The sequence below is a fragment of the Gracilinanus agilis genome, chromosome 6 (genome assembly GCF_016433145.1).
Source record: "Gracilinanus agilis isolate LMUSP501 chromosome 6, AgileGrace, whole genome shotgun sequence".
In the NCBI taxonomy this organism is placed as follows: domain Eukaryota; kingdom Metazoa; phylum Chordata; class Mammalia; order Didelphimorphia; family Didelphidae; genus Gracilinanus; species Gracilinanus agilis.
The window spans coordinates 28,118,838-28,141,041 of record NC_058135.1 but is presented as its reverse complement, the minus strand read 5'-3'; the positions used below and the strand labels follow the sequence as shown (position 1 = coordinate 28,141,041).

The 22,204-nt window shown below is 39.5% G+C and overlaps 1 protein-coding gene across 1 annotated transcript in view; it reads left to right on the top strand.

The window, feature by feature from the left end:
• The window catches only part of FAM13A (family with sequence similarity 13 member A), a 104,312-nt gene that overhangs the window by 47,891 nt on the left and 34,217 nt on the right, over nt 1-22,204 (top strand). Inside the window, exon 9 of the mRNA XM_044681590.1 lies at nt 11,430-11,577. Within this exon, the coding sequence (XP_044537525.1) occupies nt 11,430-11,577 (148 nt within the window). The remainder of the gene's footprint in view (nt 1-11,429; nt 11,578-22,204) is intronic.

Sequence of the window (22,204 nt, the reverse complement as noted above, 5' to 3'; positions counted from 1 at the left end):
CACTGCTTTCTTAAGTAAGATTTTTTATTTACCCTTTGACTTAGTCATTTTCAGCCATATTTGACTCTTTATGACTTTTGGGGTTTTTATAGCAAAGATACTTGAGTGTTTTGCCATTCCTTGTCTAGCTCATTTTACAGATGAGGAAACTAAGGCAAACAGGCCTAAGTGACTTGCCCAGGTTCACATAGCTGCTAAGTGTCTCAGACTGGTTTGAACTTATGAAAATGAGTCTCCCTGTCTTCAAAAACCTAGCTGCCCCTTTTTATTTACACTAGAAATCAAAATTTTTTCTAATAAAATTCACCTTCAATTTTGCAATGAGATTGAATCACTTAAAAAGTTCACCTTGTTTCGAAATTTCCTAAAACATATGTATTCTATTGAGTGAGAAGCACAAATACAAAAAACCGCGTAGTTTAGATACCTAACTCCAAGGGGCTTTTTTTATTGGAGAGCTTCTTAGGTCAAACAAAGATGGCACCAGAATTTCCTGGTCTCCCAGTTTCCCTATATTAAAAGGGATTGAAGAGTGTTGTATAGTAGATTTTCAGCCCTGGACCTGCCACTTAGCTGTAATGACATTTTGCAATGCAATATGGAAAGCAAAATGATTGACAGTTAGCTGTTTAGAACTTGGAATGAGCTGAGCTTGGCAGAGGCTAACAAGTGCAAATTCAGTTGATGGGAGAGTATAAAAGGAGGATTTGAACTGAGACAGATATCTCAATTTTGAGGGAGGGATTGGTGGGACGTCTTGGTTGGGTTTCAGTAGAGCAAAGGTTAACTTGAGATGCCAGCAACCAGCACTTCCATAGTCTCAAATCATGTTATCCTATACTGAACATCCTGATTCTAGTTCGCTCATCAAGAAGCAGCATCATCATTTACCATCATATAACCTGATTCAGGTTGAAGCAGTCTGGCTCTACCAGGCTGGTAACTGGCAAACGAACCATTGACAAGTGACAAGCTTGAATACCCCGATTACCTTCAATTCCTCTATCATCTTTGTCATCAATAGCTCAGGCCAAGGATCTCCTGTACCCCTCTTCCCCATCATTTCCCTGCTTCCCTCTCCAAGCCTGTTATTATTAAATCTTTATACTCACCTAAAGTGAATGTCATCTTTACCCTAGAGATTAGTGGATATATCCTTGGGTATTTGGGGGAAGAAGAGATTTATTTCAACTGTAGAAAGGTTTGAATCAAAGTCAACCAGCATTATCCATATTGAGCTAGGGTAGACAGTTAGAAGTAGCTGTGTGTTCTTAAACACAGATTCTTCATTTGACTATCTAACCTGCGACACTGTTATACTGAAGTTGGGTGCAGCAGATTCACTACAAATATTCCTGTGGAGTCCTTTGTGTTTCACTACCACGACTTGTGTGTTACGCTTAGGAATCCTCCACACTCACTCAACTTCAGCCTTCATAACACAGGATAAATATAACAAAACTTGGGTAAGTTGTTTACCCTCTATGATCTTCAGGTTTGTCATATACTAAAAATGAGAATAACAACATATTCTCTTCCTCTTTTTTAAACTCTTACCTTCCATCTTAGAATCAATACTGTGCATTGGCTCCAAGGCAGAAGAGCAGTAAGGGCTAGGCAATGGGGGTGATGTGACTTGCCCAGGGTCACCCAGCTAAGAAGTGTCTGAGGCCAGATTTGAACCTAGGACCTCCTGTCTCTGGGCCTGGCTCTCCATTCTGTGAGCTACCCAACTGCCCCCTATTTCTCTTCCTTTCTAACACAATTTAGTTCAGATAAATTGTTTTGTAAAATATAAAGGACTGTATGAATGAGAAGTCATGTACATATTCGCTAGAAAGCCTGCATCAGAGTCAGGGAGATGTGATGGAGAGCCTCAACTCTGATACATTCTGGCTGGGTGATTCCAGGCCCAGGCAGTGACTGCCCTAGGCAGTGCTCTAACACTGTGACGTGGAGACAAGCAGCTGACCTGAACTGGGAAAGGGAGTTCTCTAGAGCTACATGATAAGTCTAGATTGAATTAGATAGATGGAGAGACAGACAGACAGACAGATGGACAAAGAGAGCCAGACAGGTAAATATAGATAGACAGATAAACAGATAGATGATAGATAGATAAATATAAAGAGACATATAGACACAATAGACAGACAGAAAGAAAGATATAGACCAGTGATTCCCAAAGTGGGCGCCACTGCCCCCTGGTGGGTGCTGCAGCGATCCAGGGGAGTGGTGATGGCCACAGGTGCATTTATCTTTCCTATTAATTGCTATTAAAATTTTTAAAAATTAATTTCCAAGAGGCTAAGTAGTATTTTTTCTGGAAAGGGGGTGGTAGGCCAAAAAAGTTTGGGAATCACTAATATAGACAGACAGATAGGGAAACAGACAGATAGGGAGACAGAGATAGATAGACAAATAAATATAGATAAAAAGATAGACATACAGATAGATAGGTGATAGATATAGACAGATAGATAGATACATAGATAGATAGATGTGAACTATTATAAAAATTTTAGTATTTGTACCCAGATTCTAAACTTTGAACTTTTGATTTCTCAGAATTCTTCCTTCAGAAGAGAAAAACTTCCTATTTTTTCAGTTCATTCGACAGTCATTTATTATGTGCCTGGCGTTATGCTAAGCAACGGGAATCTGGAGATTTAAAAAAAAAACAACAACAAACAACAATCCCTGACCTCAAAGGGCTTACTTTTTATTGCTTGGGGAAATGTTCAAGTTGAAAATTAAATACAAATTCTGTTACAAATATTTTCTGAGGAAAAGGTACTGGTAACTTAGGAATTCTAAATATGTTCCTTATAGGAGGTAGCACTTGAATTGAGTTTTTAAGGAAGTTAGGGATTCTTAGAAGAAAAAGAGTTAGGAATGCATTCTGGACATGAAGAACAACCGCTCGTGCAAAATCTCAAAGATGCGGGGGCATCCAGGTGGCCCAGTGGATACAGCACTGGGCCTAGAGATGGGAGGTACCGGGTTTAGATTTGGACTCAGACCCTTCTTAGCTGTGTGACCCTGGGCAAGTCACTTAAACTCCACTGCCTGTCCCTTACTGCTCTTTTGCCTTGGAACCAATACACAGTACTGATTCTGAGATGGAAGGTGAGGGTTTAAAAAAAAAAGTCTCCAAGATGGAAGAGGAGTATTATGTGCATGGATCACAAACAGGTTACTTTGGCTAAAATGTCAAGTGCACAAAGGAGAGGAATGTACAATAGGCCTAGGAGAGTATATTGGGGGCGCATTCTGAAGGTCACTCAAAGCCAGAGAAGTTTGTGTTTCATCTTGGAATTACGGGGGGAACCCTGAAGCATCTCAAATGTGACAAAGAAATGGGACATGGTCAGGATTGTGTTTTAATGGCATTGCAACAACTATGTGGAGGATAGATTGAGAAGGGGAATGATTAGAGACAAGACAATTAGTTGGAGCGGGAGGAGCCGATGAAGGTATTCAGCTCTGTGAATGCAGAGAAGGAGGTGTTCTGTTGTAAGGTAGAATTGAGAAGGCCGGGCCACTGTCTGGATGTGAGCAGTAAGGTAAGGCACAGAGAAGAACCAAGGATGACTGTGAGGCTGGGAACCTGAGTCACTCAAGGGACAGTGAAGCCTCAAGTAGAAATTGAGAAGTTTGGACAAGAGGAGTGTTTTCAGGGGAATGAATATCATCAGATGCTCTGAAAAGATCAAAAAGGAAAAGGACAGAGAGAAATCCATTGGCAAGTAATAAATCATTTATATTCTTGAAGAGACTGAAAAAAATCCACTGAAAATCAGTAAATTAGGGGCAGCTAGGTAGCCTGATGGTTAGAGCCAGGCCTGGAAACTGGATGTTCTGGGTTCAAAATCTAGCCTCAGGCACTTCCTAACTATGTGACCCTAGGCAAGACATTTAATTCCCATTGCCTAGCCATTACTGTTCTTCTGCCTTGCAACCAATACAAAGTATTGATTCTAAGATGGAAGGTAAGGGTTTTTCTTTTTTAATTTTTTCCCATGGTTACATCATTCTTGTAATTTTCCTCCCTTCTCCCCTCCCTGCTCCTGGAGCCGACAAACCCTCCCACTGGGTTATACATGAATTACCTGATACCTATTTCCTTATTATCCATTTTTGTAATAGAGTAATCTTTTAAAGCCAAAACTCCATGTCCTATACCCACATAAACAAGTGATAATTCATATGTTTTCTTTTGGATTTCTACTCCCACAGTCCTTTCTCTAGATGTGGACAGCCTTCTTTCTCATAAGTAAGGGTTTTTATTTTTTAAAGAAAATTAAGAAATCATTGGTAGTCTTGGGGAGATCCGTTTCAGTTGAGTATCATAAGGTCCAAAGCCAGATGACAAAGGATTGAGAAGTGAGTGGGTTAGGCGGTAGAAGCAGTCAATGTGGGCAGCTTTTTAAAAGCACTGAGATATAAAAGGTAAGAGAAATGTAGGGCAGTAGCTGCAGGAAATGGTAGAATCAAATGAAGAGGGTTTTTTGTTGTTTGTGTTTGAAGAAGGGCCATCATCTGAAAATGTTTTTAGGCAATACAAAAGAAAGAGCTAGCAGAAAGGGAGAGTTTGAAAATTCCTTCTGGAAAGGAATTGTTTTGAGATACATTTGTTTTCTACTAGCCCTGCCATAGGGAATAGCAAACTGGCTTCCTGCTGATTTGCCCACCGAGGATGACAGAGTCATAGATCTGGAGATGGAAAGGACTTTCAACTTGTATTCCCAACTTATCATCTATTTCTTCCTCCCTCCCTCTTAGGGCCCCGTTAGTATATCAATTTATCCTTCTTTGCTTCTTAAAGGGCAGATTCTCCACCCTGACATGGAATTGTTTTATTCTCCACTTTTATTTTTTCATTCCTTTGTATGCCCTTTCTTCCCTTCATGAAAAAATCTTTCTTCTTCATGAAAGCATCTACTCATGCCACAGCACATTACTTGAAAGAAAATTGCTTAGCCTTTCTTCTCTGGAGCTCATCTCAGTTCTTTCCTTTTATGCCCGTTATACTTTGTAAAATACAAGGCTATAAAGCATCCTTTTTAGACGTATTTCATATCATCAATTCACGATTTCCAAACACAACCAATCAGAGAGCACTTTGAAATAAATCGGTTCTAAGAGACTCTTGGACAGCTTCCAATGAAGCCACCCCCAAGAGATGATGGAATTTCCCTTGATTCCCTCTACCAAGTAAATTCACCGTCTTCCAATACAGATGGCAATGATCAGCACATAGTACAAAGTTGATGTGGGTAGGAAAGGCTCTGATAATCACCATTATCCTAACGATTCAAATGAGAGATAAACACAGGTACAAAGGATGTGCTGAGATATCTGACACACTTGCAAGTACCAGGTGGAGATGTCTGCCTAATTTTGTCATAGTTCTTATGAGGGATTTAGACCCTATCAACTTCATAGAATTTGACAAATGATCCTAAAATGAAAAGGAAATCTACTCTGTGATTTAAAAATAAAAAGCCCCACTGTGTTTCTCTTCTTTTAAGCTCATATTTTAAAACATCATTTGGAGTTAAATTTTCTTCCAGTTTTCCAATTCCAGTTTTCTAACCCTCCCCCTCCTCTACTGCCATGGCAAAGAGAAAAAAAGATGCTTCTAGGTAGCTTTATTTATGCCACCTAGAATATCTAAAGTCAATAAATAAATATAAATATTAAATAAATAAAGTCAATAAAGACTGAGGACCAGAAGTTAGATCCTGCCCCAGATACTTGCTAGCTATGTGACCCTGGGAAAGCCACTTAACCTCTTTGCCTTAGTTTCCTCCTCTGTAAGGTAGAGAATTTGGATTTTATGACTTTGAAGGTCTTTTTCTTCTCTCAATGTCTGATTCTATGGTATGGTGGTTTACAGTGCTTCAAGATGGCCTGATTTCAAATCCTACTTCCCCACAACCTATGGTGAGCCTCACTGTCACTTAAGCTCTCTTCCTCATCTATAAAATGAGGGATTTGGGGGGCAGTTAGGTGGCTCGATGACTCAGTGGATAGAGCAACAAGCTTAGAGATGGGGGGGCAGTCCTGGGTTCAACCTGGCCTAAGGTACTTCCTGGCTGGGTGATCCTGTGCAAATCACTTAACCCCTTTACTGTTCTTCTGCCTTGGAACCAATGCATAGTATTGCTAATGAGATGGAAGGTTTTTTTAAAATGAGGGAGTTAAATTCAGTGGATCCTAAAATACTTTCTAACTCTAAATCTATGATTACATGGAAAGAAAGGTGGGGAAAATGAAGAAAATCCTTTTTTTAAACCTTTGCCTTCTGCCTTAGAATCAGTACTATGTATTGGTTTCAAGTCAGAAGAGTGGTAAGGGCTAGGCAATGGGGGTTAAGTGACTTGCCCAGGGTCACACAGCTAGGAAGTGTCCAAGGCCAGATTTGAACCTAGGACCTCCCTTCTCTAGGTCTGGGACTCAATCCACTGAGTCACCCAACTGTTCCCAGAAAATCCTTTTTTTAAAGCATTTTTTAATCAACAATTATGCTACTTAGAAACAGATAGCAAGATTATATTTCTAATCCTTCTCAGAGTTTTATTCCTAATAATTCCTCTGATAATGTTAGTGTTCAGAATTGAGCTTTATTTTTTAAATTGTTTTGTTTTTAAATTAACAAATACAAATTCAGTACAAATTATCAGCTACATAGAATAGTGTTCCCTTGACCAAGAGATCAAATTATAGAAATATATAGGAATGACAAGGTCAAGAAAATGTTAAATTCCTTCAAAAATAGTTTTGCATTCCTTGTCCTTCATAAGCCTATTGCTTAAAGGAGCTTTGATAACAAATAGGTCATTCATAATAAGAAAAGTACTTTCTTATTTTCGTTTCCTTACCACTCCTTAAAAGGCATGGGGGCTGGGGTCAGCTGGGTGGCTCAGTGGATTGAGAGTCAGGCCTAGAGACAGGAGGTCCTGGGTTCAAATCTGGTCTCAGACACTTCCCAGCTGTGTGACCCTGGGCAAGTCACTTGACCCCTAGTGCCTAGCTCTATACACAGTACTGACTTCAAGGCAGACGGTAAGGGTTTAAAAAAAAAAAAGGCAGGGGGGGCAGATGCTAAAGAGAATATATAGGATTTTCCCATTAAGATTAAGAAATGAACATCAATTAATTAATAAAAGATGTCACATGTGCCAAACAGTTGCTACCTGGGAGTATATGAAACTCTCCAACAAATATTTATTTGAATGAGACTATATTACTTCACCGACTAGTTCTTTATCCTTAAAACTTGAGAAATTTGCTAGATGATAATTGAATTTGGAAAAAGAAACTACCTTAATTTGAATTTGTTTCCAAGCTAGTCCAATCCTAAACTTATCCTGATACCATAAATTTCACATTTTTCCTGGAGCTTGATATGTTGTAAGTCTTTGTGTTCCCACTTCCTTCAGCCTAACCCTTGCGTCTTTGATCTGTGATCAGTTGTTTCTTCCTGGGCAGGTTGCATTATGTGAAATGTTAGATCTGATTGCATTCTCCTGTCTGACACACTGTCCTGCAATGCTATCACATCTCCAGGGCCTGTGTGGCCCTTCCTCAGTGGCCTCTTCCCTATGATTGAAAGGCTGGCCAGCAGAGTAATAAACTCCTCCAAAGCCTCAGGGTTAAGTGACTTGCCCAATGGCACACAGTGAATGAGTAGCAGACTTGGGATTTAAACTCACATCCTTTGACTCCAAATTCAACACTATTCCCAAGGTCTTTGAGTGGGAAACCAAGCAGCTTGTATTTTGGAGTCAACAGGGAACCCCTGCAATATCTTAAGCAGGAATGGACCTGGGCTGCTGGAATATCCCTTTGCCAGCTATAATAGATTCTAGAGAAGAGACAACCAGAGACAGGAAAACCAGTTAGGAACATATCTCAATAGGGCTGTTGAGAGATAGTAAAGACCTTACTGGCTGTGGGAGTGGAAAGAAAGGGGCAAATAGGAAAGATGTTGTGGAGACAGAATCAAAGGGCCATGGAGGGAGAAGAAATAGTTCTGGCTGAAAACCTGGATATTCAGAGGATGATGATACCCTGTAAAGAAATGGAGAAGTCAAGAAAAAGGGGCAGGTTTAGAGGGAAAGGAAATGAAGTGCATTTGAAACATGCTGAGTTTGAGATGCCATTCAGGTGGGGATAACCAGCAAGTAGTTGCTAATGCACAATTGCACCTCCAGAGACAGAGACAAAGGCTAGCTATCCAGGCCAGTTTGAGATATTAATTGGGCTCCTGGGGGAAGGTGGAGAGAGAGGGGAGAGAAAGGAGCAGATGGGTAAGAGTAGGACCAGGAGACAGTTATGGTCTGGTTTTGTACCTTAAAGAACTTTTATATGTGTGTGTGTGTGTGTGTATGAAATTATTCTGTTTTTAAAAACCCATAATTGTAGTTCTTTCAGTTCACTTATTAATATTGTTTTCCTACTTTATGCTCCCTACTGGAAAGTAATGAAATTGCTTTTCATTCAGAATCATGTATAATTCCTATATTTAGCTATATGTTTGGCACTTTACACCTTCCCCCCCCCCATTCCAATCTTAAATTATTCTCATTGAATTTGAAGGGACTTTAAAATTTCTCTTGTTTTATCAATCCACAGACATTTAATAAAGGCCTAATACACACTAGATGCTGGGGATACCAAAACAAAAGTAAAATATTCTATGTCCTCTTCCTTGTCTTTCAAGGGTAAATGGCATCAACATATATAAGGATATAAAAAAATAGATACAGAATGCTGGGAGAAGGGACTGGAGTCATTAAGAAAGATTTCTTGTAGACCTAGATAGTCTTTGAAATAAAGAAATTTTGAGAGAGGCAGAGGGGGAGAAAGAGGCATATTCCAGGCCTGGGAGACAAACTGAAAGAGAATATGGAGGAGCAGTAAGAGTGAAGATACAGGTCCAGCTGGTCAAGTTGGGGGCTGGGGGTGGAAAGGGATATAGAGAGGACATTAATCTATTTCCAACATATTACTACTAATCATAATTTATGTGATGATTTTTTGGTATGTTGGAAAGAAAACTGGCTTTGGAGTCAGATAACCCGGATTCAAATTCTACTTGTTCACTGTGTGACCTTGGTCAAATCACTTAATCTTTCTGGGCCTTACTTTACCCATCTGTAAAATGATGGGGTTGAATTAGTTCGTCTCTAAAATCCAGTTCTAGATTTATGATACAATGATTCTTTGTTATAAAGCATTTGTTCTTAACATTTAAGCTTAACAATAATACTAAGAGTACATAAATATTAGCAGGTCCATTTTATAGATAAGGAACCAAGATCAGGGAAGGGATGCAATTTAGATACAGTCACACAGCTCCTCATTGGCAGTACTTGGTTTTTAGAATTAAATATTCTGAGAACCGGCCGGTTCACTTTCTAGTGTGCCTTACCTGTCTCTATATCTGGTGAAAATGGCAAATAAGGCAGAGCTTCAGGAATTACAGAGGCAGCCTTCCCCCCATTCAGCTTCACTGTTTTTGTTTAAATTGTTGTGGCTTCACAGTGTCTCCTTCCACCCCTTCACTCCAATACAAAACAATAGAAAATATTTTTGTGATTTTCTGGAGCTGTAATTCTTCCATGTTTAGCATGGATAGTGGGGTTTTGATGGAAAAAGTCTTTTCATATAAACAAAATATCTTACTTTGAAAAACTTCACAATTGAAATGAAATTTCGTATATATCCTAATATAACAGATGGATTTTTTTTAATTGAGAAAAATCTCATTTGCTTTACATATCAAGGAAATCATTAATAGTATATATATAAGGTAGTATGTTATCCTGGTTCTCTGCCAGTTTTCAGATTGGCCTGCTAGTTTTTCAGATCAGCTCATAGAATGAATTTATATCACGAATTTATATCATCAATTTCTATCATGAATGAGTATGCTTTTTTTGCTTTTCAGTTGAGGGGGAGGAGAAGAGGGGCTCTTAAAGTTCCAGAACCATTAGAATCTCCTACTTTCTGTTTAACAGTTCTATCTAATTTCTCTCTCTCTCTCCTCTCTTTTTCTCTCTCTCTGTCTGTCTCTCTCTCTCTCTCTCAATCTCTCTCTCTCCCTCCCTCCCTCCCCCTTCCCCTTCTCCTCTACCCCTCCCCTTCTCCTCCCTCTCCTTCCCTCCCTCCTGTCTCTCTCCCTCTCCCTCTTTCTCTGTCTGTCTTTCCCTCCTTCTGACTCTTACCCTCTCTCTCCTCCTGTCTCTCCCCTTTTCTCGTTTTCTTTCCTCTCACCCACGTATGAACTGATGACAGTTTAAAGAAAATATTACTTCTCATGAATCACTTCTTGGAAATGTAATCATAAGAGCCTTTATTCTGCGAGCACGGTTAAAGTAAATTAGATGATTATTAAGTATAGCTTGTCAAGTAAAGTGTTTTATTTTAACTATATGAACATTTATCATATGAGTTATTTTGTATGTTGTCCTGGTGTTTTTAGAATGTAATTGGCTTAGGATCCCTTTATATAGAGAAAATTGCCTTAAGAAATCGAGTGTATTTTGTTCCTGTCCAAATGATGTTATGTTTTGTTTTTTAGTGATAAAGGTAAGGTAGAGGGACTATTCGGTGGGTGAATTGTAGTGGAAGCAAAGTGGGACAATTTCACGTTGTAAGCTGCCCTTGGGTCGTCGTCCCCGGCCTGACAGCTCGAGACTTTTATTCGAGGGGGTTAAAAAGAAAAGAAATGGAAGGCTGCCTCTGCAGTTTGGCGACTTCCCAGATTCTGCACTGCTTCCAGCTGATACGCCAAACCCTACTACCATTTAAATTTGCGCAACATCGCTTTAACCCACAGCTCCTCCATAAATAGTCCTGCTCTCCCCCACGCCCAGCTAGAAAACAAGCGGAGGGAATCAGAGACTGGGAAGCCTGCAGTTTGGCCGGCGCTAATTGAGTTCAGCCCGCCTGGTCCCGCCTGCGTGAAAGCTTTCTTGTTCGCAGCCCGGGATCCTAGCTGGCCGCTAGCGAGTGGTCTTTGAAAAGAAACCGTGTTACTGCTGCAGCCCTAGCAACAGCGAAGCGGTTTCTTTTCCGTTTGTTTACAATCGAGAGGAGGCATCCTCCTTGAAGAAACTCCCGACTCCCTCCTCTCCTCCTCCCTTAGCTACAATCCCGATTCGGGACTGTCTGCATTCAGCTGGCCGTAGGCGCAGCCTTTAGAGTTAGAAGGCAGGAAAAGTTCAAGGCAAAGAAACTGGAGGCCAAGCGACGAGGAAATCGCTTTTAGGGGCTCGTCGAGCGAGCATTTAGCTTTTTGGGTCTGCGCTCTGGGCTGCGACGGTTTGTTTGAAAGCGTTCCACCTAGAGGCTGGAACTTGCAGGCATTTGGGGTTTTCCTTGTGCATTACAATTTTACGTGGGTGTTTTTGCAGCTTTTCAGCATGAAGATTCAGGAGCTTCCCAACCTCCCTGAAAGCAAACTACAGAGAAGCCAAGATGCCGATGACCAGGAAGATAGCTTTGGCGCGGCGGTGTCTCAGTTGGACCTGACAACTTTGTGTAAAGAGAACAGCTGGGAAGGTACCGTGGTGTGGGGTGTTTATTGGATTTGTTATTGTAATGGCAGGGGCTAGATGGGTGGGTGGGTGGGCAGGGTAGCGGAATATGTGACTGAAGAGGAGTGACTGCACCTCTGTAAATTACCCTAAACCGTAGAAAGTCCCTTTGGGGCTGTATGCTTGCAAGAATGTGTCACCCACGATATTGCCTAAAGTGCAGTCATCTGCATGGTCCATTTTACTTCTGAAGAATGTTCTTTTGCACGTACTGTATTGCACCTCGGGATACTGAAGTTAGCCTGCATTTAGTTCCCCCACCCCCACCCCCAGTTTCAATAAACTTGTTTTCTCATCATCACTCCCAGTAGGAAAAAAAATGCCCTTTTCCTAAAACAAATTGAATTTTTATAAAATTCTAAATCAATTCTAAATCAAACTGAAGACAAGCAGATCTCACCCAGCACCATTATTCTTCAGTCACCCATTCCCTTGTTCATCCCCATTTGAACAATCCTAGAAGATGGAGTAAAAGAGATGAAGGTCAAATAAACATAGGACTTTCCTGAGGAAAATACTTCTTCCTTCTCTCAGAAACATATCCAAGTCCTCTTTCCTCATGACTGACAATTGGAAATGTAATAATGATCTAAAATTCTTTGTCATTCCCTTTGCATCAGGGTTTAATGTCTAGATTTCTTCCTTTAATTTTATTTTGTTTACATATGCGTGTTTATATATTTATATTTTAATCTCTTTATAAAATTACTCTCATCAAATAGAATACCAGGTTTTTAATTCCTTATTTAAATTATCAGAGTAAAATTTTAAAATTGGGTTTTGCAAGTCACTGTTAAGGCGGAGATGAGGAGAATAGATGTCAGTTAACTCCTTAATTAGACATAAACTGCTGGGGAATTTGTGTATGGCCCTATCTCTTTATGTGTGTAAGAAATAGAGACAGAGACAGAGAGACCAAGAGACAGACATCAGAATTGAGAATTCAGTTTGTCTGACCTACGCTGTATAGGGAAAAAGAAGAGAGATAAGGTTTGGGATAGTGTCATGCAGAAAGGATGACCTAGCATATGTTCTGACATAGAGACCAGTTATCAAATTTAAATTTGATCAGATTTTTAAAAATCAAATCAGAATGACTTCCAAGAGCCCTCTCTTGCAGCTCTTGCAGCTCCTTTACCATGATACAACATGAGTTGTCCACGTTAATTATCCTAGAAGACAGACTAAAAGAGGATTTAAAGGACAGCCAGGCCAAGCAGAAAAGCAGTGCCGTGCCCACTTAGGTTCCCTGCAGGGGGAATGGGGGTATAGGAGACAGTTACTCTGCCTCTCCCCTTTAGAAACCTATCCATCTCCCTCTTACTCATACCCACATCTGTCAAGGTACCCAGGTGTAAATTTGTCAGTGTGCGACAGCTTTGAAGACAGAGCAGAAACTGCAGTCTTTTTTTTTTTTTTCTATTTGTCACTCAGAGGGAATGCTGAATTTTTTCACCCAAACTAAGCTGCATTTTGTTTAGAAATAATCAGATATGTTTCCTGCCATTCATTTAGCTGAGACGGCAAAACGAAAAACCCAGCAGCAATAGGTTTCCCCTTTAAAAAGCACTCATTGGCACAAAAATGGAAACCTTTCAAAAGGGAATAAGTCTTATTTCGGAGTTTCCAAACTATGATAATCTACCTGTTTCCTTAGAATGAGGTATTAAGGGGGGCAGGGAGGAAAGCCCTTCTGTGTCATGGGATTTTTTTGTCAGAGCTCCAAACAACTTAATAGTTTCAGAAGCTTAATAATTCACCCCGAAAAGAGGAGGATGTGTTTTCTTTTCCCACCTTCTAAACTGGACATGGTTTACCTTACATTTATCTTAGGTAAGTATACATTTACGTTATCTTCCAACACAAGGAGGATATGAAATTTTATCCAGAGACAATAAGCTATTGTCTAATATCCCCCAAATGACTTTATCACCTTATGCAAAGAGTTTAGGATTATTGCATCATGGGGATTACAGCATCACTGATCTAGACTCTCTAGAGCCAGAAAGATCACAGAGGCCACCTAGTACAATCTCACCATTTCACAGATGAGGGAGCTAAGGCTCAGAGTGACCCCAAGTAAATAGAGATTCTTGAATCCAGTTCTTCTGACTTCAGAACCAATTCTCTTTCTTTTTATTTGCATCCCAATTATTTTTATTTTTATTTTTTGCTTTTAAAAAATAAAATATTGCTGATACCTTATTAATATCTTTTATATCATCTACATTTTTCAGGTATTTGTCCTCTTTCCTCCTCCCAGAGTCAACATTATGGCAAATAATTTTTAATGAAAAAAAGGAAGTATTTCTTTATTGAGAGATTTAGCAAAATCAATGAACCCATCAAAAAGTATAATATGTACACATATATATATATATGTGTATGTGTGTATATGGCTATCCACACCTGTGGGGACATCCTTCCTTTCAACTCACAAAAGAGTTTGAGGAAGTATCTTCTTTGTGGTCAAACTTGTTCTTTGCAACATATCCTTTTTAAAAAATACTTTGTGATTCTTTCATTTTCATTATTATAATAATTGTGCTTTTTTTTCTTGGTTCTGAATATTTTATGTAATTCTTCTGTGGTTCTCCATATTCATTTTATTTGTTATTGCTTGAAACATAATAATATTCTGTTCTGTTCATGTGCCTCAGTTTGTTTAGCCACCAATATACCTGGCTTCAGCAAAAATGTTACTATGAAATATGATGCTATTGTTTATTATTTTATTACAAATAGTAGCGAGCATTTATATAGTGCTTTAAGGTTTACAAAGTGCTTTTACATATATTATCTCATTTGATCTTAGAACTGGCACAGTTAGCCCCATTTTACAGATTATGAAACTGAGTCTTAGAGGGGTCAAGTAACATTCCAAGGATCATACAACCAGTATATATTAGAGGATAGATTTGAACTCAGACCTTCCTAATTTCAGGTACAGCACTGCAACAACTAGCTGTCCATTTTTGGTCTATATAGAGCCTTTCACTTTGTCTGTGACCTCCTTAGAGTATATGCCCAGATGTGCAATTTGTGAGTCACTCACTTTCTGACCCTATTTTATATGCAGAAATCTAAATTGCTATACAGAATGATTATACACAGCTCTTCAAATGATGCTTGTCTTTTTACAATCCCCCCCAACATTGACTGATCTTGTCTTATATTTTTCTGGGTGTGAAGTTAAACCTCAAGATTGTGTTGATTTGCATTTCTGTTATTGTTAGTGATTCAGAGCATTCTTTTCATATCATTTTTAATTTAGGTTTACCATTCTTTTGAGAGCTAGCCTTTTAACTGCATGTCTATTGAGGAATGGCTTTTGATCTTATATATTTATGTAAGATGTTTATATATCTTAGCTACTAAATCCTTATCTGAGAAATTTGATATAAAGATTCTTTTTGTCCATTCAACTTGTTCTCTTCTAATTCCTGATGTATTTATTTCATTTGTGCAAATACTCTTTAGTTACATGTCATAAATTATATCTTTCATCTTCTGATTCTGTCCCCTGTTTGGTTAAAGATTAATACCACACCCATATCTATGAAAGTAATATGATTTCTTTTCTAATTTTCTGTAACATCATTTTTAGTAATTGAAAGTATGCATGTTTTGAATTTATTTAAGGTTTGTGTGTGTATATGTGTGTGTGTGTGTGTGTGTGTGTGTATACACACACACACATACATATATAAAACACAAGATCTTGGTCTAAGCCTAATGTCTTCCAGATTACTTTCTAGTTTTCTTTGTAGTTCTTGTTAAATAAGGAATTCTTTCCTAAGTTATTTCTTTTCATGTTTATCAAATATAGGATTATTGAGTTCTATGGTTTCTGGTTTCATTAACCTACTTTGCTATATTTTAATCAGTACCTAGTGGTTTTGTTTTTTTTTAATTTTTTTTTTAAACCCTTGTACTTCGGTATATTGTCTCATAGGTGGAAGATTGGTAAGGGTGGGCAATGGGCGTCAAGTGACTTGCCCAGGGTCACACAGCTGGGAAGTGGCTGAGACCGGGTTTGAACCTAGGACCTCCAGTCTCTAGGCCTGACTCTCACTCCACTGAGCTACCCAGCTGCCCCAGTACCTAGTGGTTTTGATGACTACTGCTTTATAAAAGTTTGAGTACTATTCCTCCTTAATCCCTAGCTTTCTTCATTATTTCTCTTGATATCCTAGATCTTTTGTTTATCCTAGTGAATTTTATTTTCAAGTCTTAAGAAGTATACTTTTGGCAATTTGATATAATATTAAAACTGTAAGTCATCTTTGGTAATATTTTCATCTTTGTTATATTGATGTAGTCCATCTAGAAGTACTAAGTATTCCTCCACTTATTAAATTTGTATTTTTAAAATTACATTTAGGAGAATTTTGTGATTGATTCCATTCTGGTATTAAGTCTGCTTTACTGGATTGCTCCTCTCCCCAAATACTTCATGAACGTCATAATTATTGACATTGGATTTACCTCTCCATTTACCTCTTGGATTTTGTTATTATTCTATATGAATACTATTCACTTTTTTCTGTTTCTTTTATAAGACTTTAACTTTACTGGAGCTATTAATTGCCTCAATTAGGTTTTTTTTCTGATTAACTAAGATTAAATAAAGCATCACATTATCAACAAATAGATATTTTTGTTCCCTTCATAAATTACCTGTATTTAAACCTTTAATTTATTTCTCTTTTCCTATTGTTAACATTTCTCAAACTATGTCAAATAATAGTGTGGAGAGTGGGCTTCCTTGATTTTCTGTATTTGTTATGAAAGGTTTTAGGGCAGTGATGGTGAGCCTTTTAGAGACCACATGCCAAACTACAACCCTCTCTCTGCACCAGACAGGGGAGAGGGGAAGTGCTTCCATTGGGGTGCTGGGCAGAGGGGCAGGTCCTGGAGAGGGGAAAGGGAGCAGCCTCCTCTGCCATAGGTTTGCCAGCATGGATCTAAGGTATCCCCAATTGCATATAATGCTTGCTTTTAGGTTTAAATGTTTTTAAATGAAATTTAAAAGGTCCCTCTGTGCCAATACTTTCAAAGTTTTTCAGCATATATAAACATCATACTTTGTCAAAACCTTTTTCTGCATCTATTTGGGGATATTTTTATTTTTAATATGATTATGCTAATTATTTTCTTGATTTTGAAACATTCTTGAATGCCTAGTATAAATCTAAATTGTTCTTAATGAATCATTTCTTGGATAAATTGCTATAGCCTGTCAGGATTTTATTTAAAAGTTTTGAATCAGAGACCAGTAAAATAGCAGAATAGAAGGAAATTCAAATAGAGCCCAGTCAAATCCAAAAAAAAAAATCTTAGAAGAATAAAAGAATAATTGGTAATTGGAAAATCTAAGGAGAAACCACAGTGGGTCATTTTTCTTGCCCAAGATCACAAATTTAGCCCACCAGCAAATAACTAGGGCAGGAACTAGCGAATGAGAGAAGATCAAAGGCTCAGTTGCCCTATTACTCAGCCTGAACCTCTCACTATGATTTGGCTCAGCAAAGAGTAGCCAGGTTTGAGATTGTTCAGCCAGGGATCGTTTACAGTTCTCTCATTCTGAACCCGTAGAGCTTTCCAGCTAAATGAAGGAACAATTGTTTGTTTGCTGGATCTCTAACTCAAGGAAAAATCTGCGGTGGTTTTACCTAACCTTGAGAGTCTAAAGCTTGAAAAGTTCCATCAAGGAGGACACATGGGTTAAACCTGCAAAAGTTTGCAACACCCTAGTCTGATCTTTAAAGAACATGGCAGTTGAAACTTCCATTGCTGCTGCTGCTACTATGATTACTATCACCAGCACCACCAATAATAATAATAATAGCTAGCATTTATATAATGCCTACTCTGTGCCACTAATATAACACCTACTATGTGCTGGGGACTTTACAAATATTATTTGATCCTCAGAACATCTCTAGAAGGAATATGAAATCAGATCTTGGTCTCACCCTAATATTTTTCAGACTACTTTCTTATTTTCCTAGCTTTCTTCCATTAAACTTTTTAAAAAATTCCTTTTAGGAGAATTTAGTAATTGATTCTGTTCTAGATTGCTCCTCTCACCAAATATTTCATGCATGTTGTAGTTACTGGGGTTGGATTTACTTTTTTATTGTTAAATAAGGAATCCTTTCCTAAGTAATTTATGTTTTAAGGTTGATCAAACATTGCATTATTGACTCTGTTGCTTCTTATTCCATTACAGTAATCTGCTTTTCTATTTTTTAATCAATACCTAATGGTTTTGATGACTACTCCTTTATAAAGTTTGGGTGCTATTCTGTCCTCATTTCCTATCTCTGTTGCTGATGTTTTATTTGCTGGCTGTTATATTTGTTTACTCCTCTTGCATATCTCTTTTCTGGGGTATTCAAAAAGGAAATAATCTCTTTAGATCTGATTTTCTTTCTGATTATATTTCGAATGCCTCTTTGCTGTTGAAAGTCTATCTCATTTCATGTTAAGCTCAGATTTGCAGAGTAAGTCACCTTGGGCTGTATTTTGAATTCCATTGATCTTCAGAATATATTATCCTTTCCCCTCCTGTATTTTTTTTTAATTTTAAACCCTTAACTTCTATGTATTGACTTATAGGTGGAAGAGTGGTAAGGGTAGGCAATGGGGATCAAGTGACTTGCCCAGGTCACACAGCTGGGAAGTGTCTGAGGCCGGATTTGAACCTAGGACCTCCCGTCTCTAGGCCTGGTTCTCAATCCACTGAACTACCCAGCTGCCCCCTCCCTCCTGTATTTTCTGGTGGGTTTTTCACCTAATCACTTGTAAAATTTGTGGTTTCATAATACAGTTGTTAAATATAACTCCTAATGTGGCTTGAAAATTGTGGCCTTGAGGTTTTTTCTGGAGGCAATTCATTAATTCTTTCAGCTGACACTTGGTTTTCTGTGTTCAAAAGCTATGGGCACTTTTCTTACATTATTTCTTATATTTGGGCTTTTTGAATTGTGTTCTTCTGGGAGATCTATTAGGTTGTCTCTGTGCATTCCTGTCTTTGAGATTAGTGCTTTGCTTTATAGAAATCATGTTTTCCTTTAATATTGTTGCATTTTGCTTCTCTTCATCTGAATTGTCATTTGTTTCTGTGTATTTGCACTCCCAGTTGTCCTGTTTTTTGTTTCTTAAATGAAATTTATTGCCATAGATTCAGGGTTTTTTCTATTCTACCAATTATTTCTAATGTACAGGTATAAATTCTGCTTTCATAATTCTCATCTCTTTTTAAAAATTACTCAGGAACAGTATGTTTGTTGTGGTCCTACACTCTCCTCCAAATCCACAGGCTCATCTTCCTTGTCCCATGTGGATGCCTTCGCCTTTGTTTTGCAATATTTATTGATAGATGCCTAAACTCTTTTACTAAATCTGAGGCTGTATTTCCTTCCACTGTTCATTTTTCCCTGTTGGTTATCTGACTATGCAAATTCTTTGGGTATTTTCGCTCCTGAGATCTTTGTTCATGCCTGTCTCCCCCTCTCTCCATTATTTCCCCCTCTTTCTCACGAGGGGTCTTCCTGTCCTCTGATGGCGGTTTCCCTAGGGCTTGGATCTCAGATTTCCTCAGCCTATCCCAACTGGACCATTCACAATTCACCAGCTGAGGTCTCCCTCCCAAGTGACATTTAGGGTGACAAAACTAAGCTCAACTGGATGCCGGACTCTTTCCCACGCCTTAATGGAGGCCACCTTAATAGCTTAATAGCCACCTCCACTGTCCTTCCCATCCCCCGCCCTCTTGATTCTCGGACCTAGCAGGACAGATCACAACCAGGATGGTGCTGTCGCAGCCTGGGCCACTTTCTACGGTCTGGAGCTTCGATCTCCACCTGTTGGGAGCAGAAGGGGCTTAGGGCATGGAGTTGAGTCTTTCACAGGCCTAGCCACATTTTCTACTCGATTCCTCTGTTCCTCCCCTCTTTTACAGTGCTACCACACTGCTGATTTTCAAGGCCTTAGCAAGTTTCTGTAGTTTGGAATTTGGATTTCCAGGCACTGCAAAGAGGGAGTGATGTTTTGTGCAACGTTGGTGCTGAGTGAGGGCAAGTTAGGTGCTAGTTCATGGAGTTTTTACCTTCTTTGGGGCGCTTGGTGTCCTAGCTAGCTGAAATTCTTTTCCTTCTGGTGAATAAATTTTGCTTTGGAGAGGTCCTGAGGACTAGAGAAAACATCTAGTCTGCCACTTTCTGGTTGTGTGCCCTTTTTTTCCTTCCCAAACTTTCCCCTTTTCCTAATTTCCTTGTTAAGAGTCAAAGGCATCCTCCTCCTCCCAGGCATGCCACCTCCCTACCTCCACGTCATTCTCTCCCATCCCTTTCCAACACAGTCCCAAGCCCGGTGGATGGTACATCTCTCTTATGCTCTCCCTTCTCTCCTCAGACCCGGCCCACGCTCTCCTGACTTGCAGTCGCCTGCTGGTTGAAGGCCCCCCACTGCAGTCCCCTCTTTCCTCCAGTGAACTCCAGGAGCAAAGAGAAACTGCTCTCCACACACGAGCCTTTCCCCTTTCCTTCTCTTGCCTCCTCTCCACATCCTCTTGAGGCCAGGCCTCTCTGCCCGTCCATCATACGCTGTCACCCTCCCCCTGTGCCTGCCTCCTCGCTCTCTCCCGGCCTCTCCCAGGCCCATCTACACGCGGGCCTTCTGCCTGGGCTCTTTCATCTTCTCACTAACTTATTCACGAGGTGATACCAGAGGAGTCCGAACCTAAAGCTGACCCACGACCTTCCTTGAATTGCCATCAAATTAACTAATTAATCATTCGGGGCTCGTGACAGGAACACCCTACAAAGTTGGGGTCTGGGGATCAGCCCACCGCGATGAGGCCCTAACCAGGGGGCCTGAGTTCTTGATGGGCACGGGGCGAGGGTAGGCCTTGGGCAGGCCTAGTGGGACAGAGCACCCTTGGATGGGCCGGACCCTGAGGAGATGTCTGACCCCACTTAGACAGATATAAACTGCACTGACAGCACATTTGTGAGTTATCAAGTGAAGGAAGCAGGATTATATTTTTTCAATTTAGTCTGTCTGTTTCTCGTTTGTACGTAGTTGTTTGCTGGTTATCTGAAAGGAGGGACATTTTATTTGTTTTTTGCCTTTCTTGGCATCTGCAGTTGTTAGCATAGGTTCCTTACATGTCGTAGGGAAGTAAAAATACTTGTTTACTCACTGCTTGACAATAGGTAGTAACTTCAGTGGTAGTTATTCAAGAGATCAATGGAGCCATTATTCCAAGTAGAAATTTATCCATGAGCAAATGCTATAAAGGTTTTTCCATTTACACAAAACATAGATGATTTCCCTTTCCTTTATTCTCTCTAATTTGGGTAAAGTGAGACCCTAGAGGAATTACAGAGTCCCACTATGACCTTGACTCCTGTCTATGAAGTAGATTTATAAATAGGTATGAATTCATCCCAATTCTGCCCCTAACTTGTGTCCCCACCATTGACTGGAAATGGAGCTCTGAGACCTCTAAAGGAAAAGTGGGTCTCATTGTGCCTTCATGCTGCAAACAAGGGAATGCCAAGCGACAAGAGGACACATGTTTATGAGAAAAAATATTAAATCTGTAAAGTATATTCATTTATTTATTTTTTAAGAAACCCTTACATTGGGAGCAGAGCCAAGATGGCAGCTTAGTAGCAGCAAAAGCTGAAACTGCTCTGACAGTCCTTCTAAGAAACCCATCTTAGAACAGTTTATATTAGTTTTAAAGCAAGAAAGTGGTAAGGGCTAGGGATTAAGTGACTTGCCCAGGGACATTTAGCTAGGAAATGTCCAAGGCCACATTTGAACCTGGGACCTTCTGTATCCAGGCCTGGTTCTCTATCCACTGAGTCACCTAGTTGCCTCCTGTCAGCTGTATTCTTTAACAGAATAATTGAAGAAAAAGACAATGTTTTTGTCAGTTCTTCTCCTACTCCTGGATTTAGTGTCCTCAATAGAACACCTACAGAGTCATGCATTTCCTGTCTTGTCCATTGGACAGAAAGCACCATTCCTGATCTTACAGACAGCAACTGCAGATGTGGTTGGCACTAGCCATCCTGCTTGTGCCACTGTCGTGGGACTCTGATGCTACTTCTCCCTTCTCTCTTTTTTAGAGTCCTCCATTCTCTGCGGGGAAAAGCCTCCACTCCTATCTGTCTTGCTGATTTTGCAGGAGTTTCCTCTCTTCCCAAATTGGAAAGAACTACAAATCCCAAAGGGTATTGTGGCCAGGGGTTGTGTCTAGGATTTGAACCCTAATCTCTTGATTCTAAGTCCAGAATTTTTGTAGCTGTGAATGACTATATTGCAACTCCCTAAACTGCTCATCAGCTTTTCCTCTCTTGCTTCCAATCTGCTGCTGTTGCTGTCAGGTATTTTAAATGTGAAAAACATTGGTTATATCTTAACTTAGATATAACCCAATGCACAAGGAAAACATGAATTCTTCATGTGAGCTATTTATATCCTTAAGCATTCTGATCTAATTATTAAAACAAAATTGAGTTGCTTGGTTTTTACTTTTGAAATACAATAAAAACTCTTTTTGAAGCCCAAGA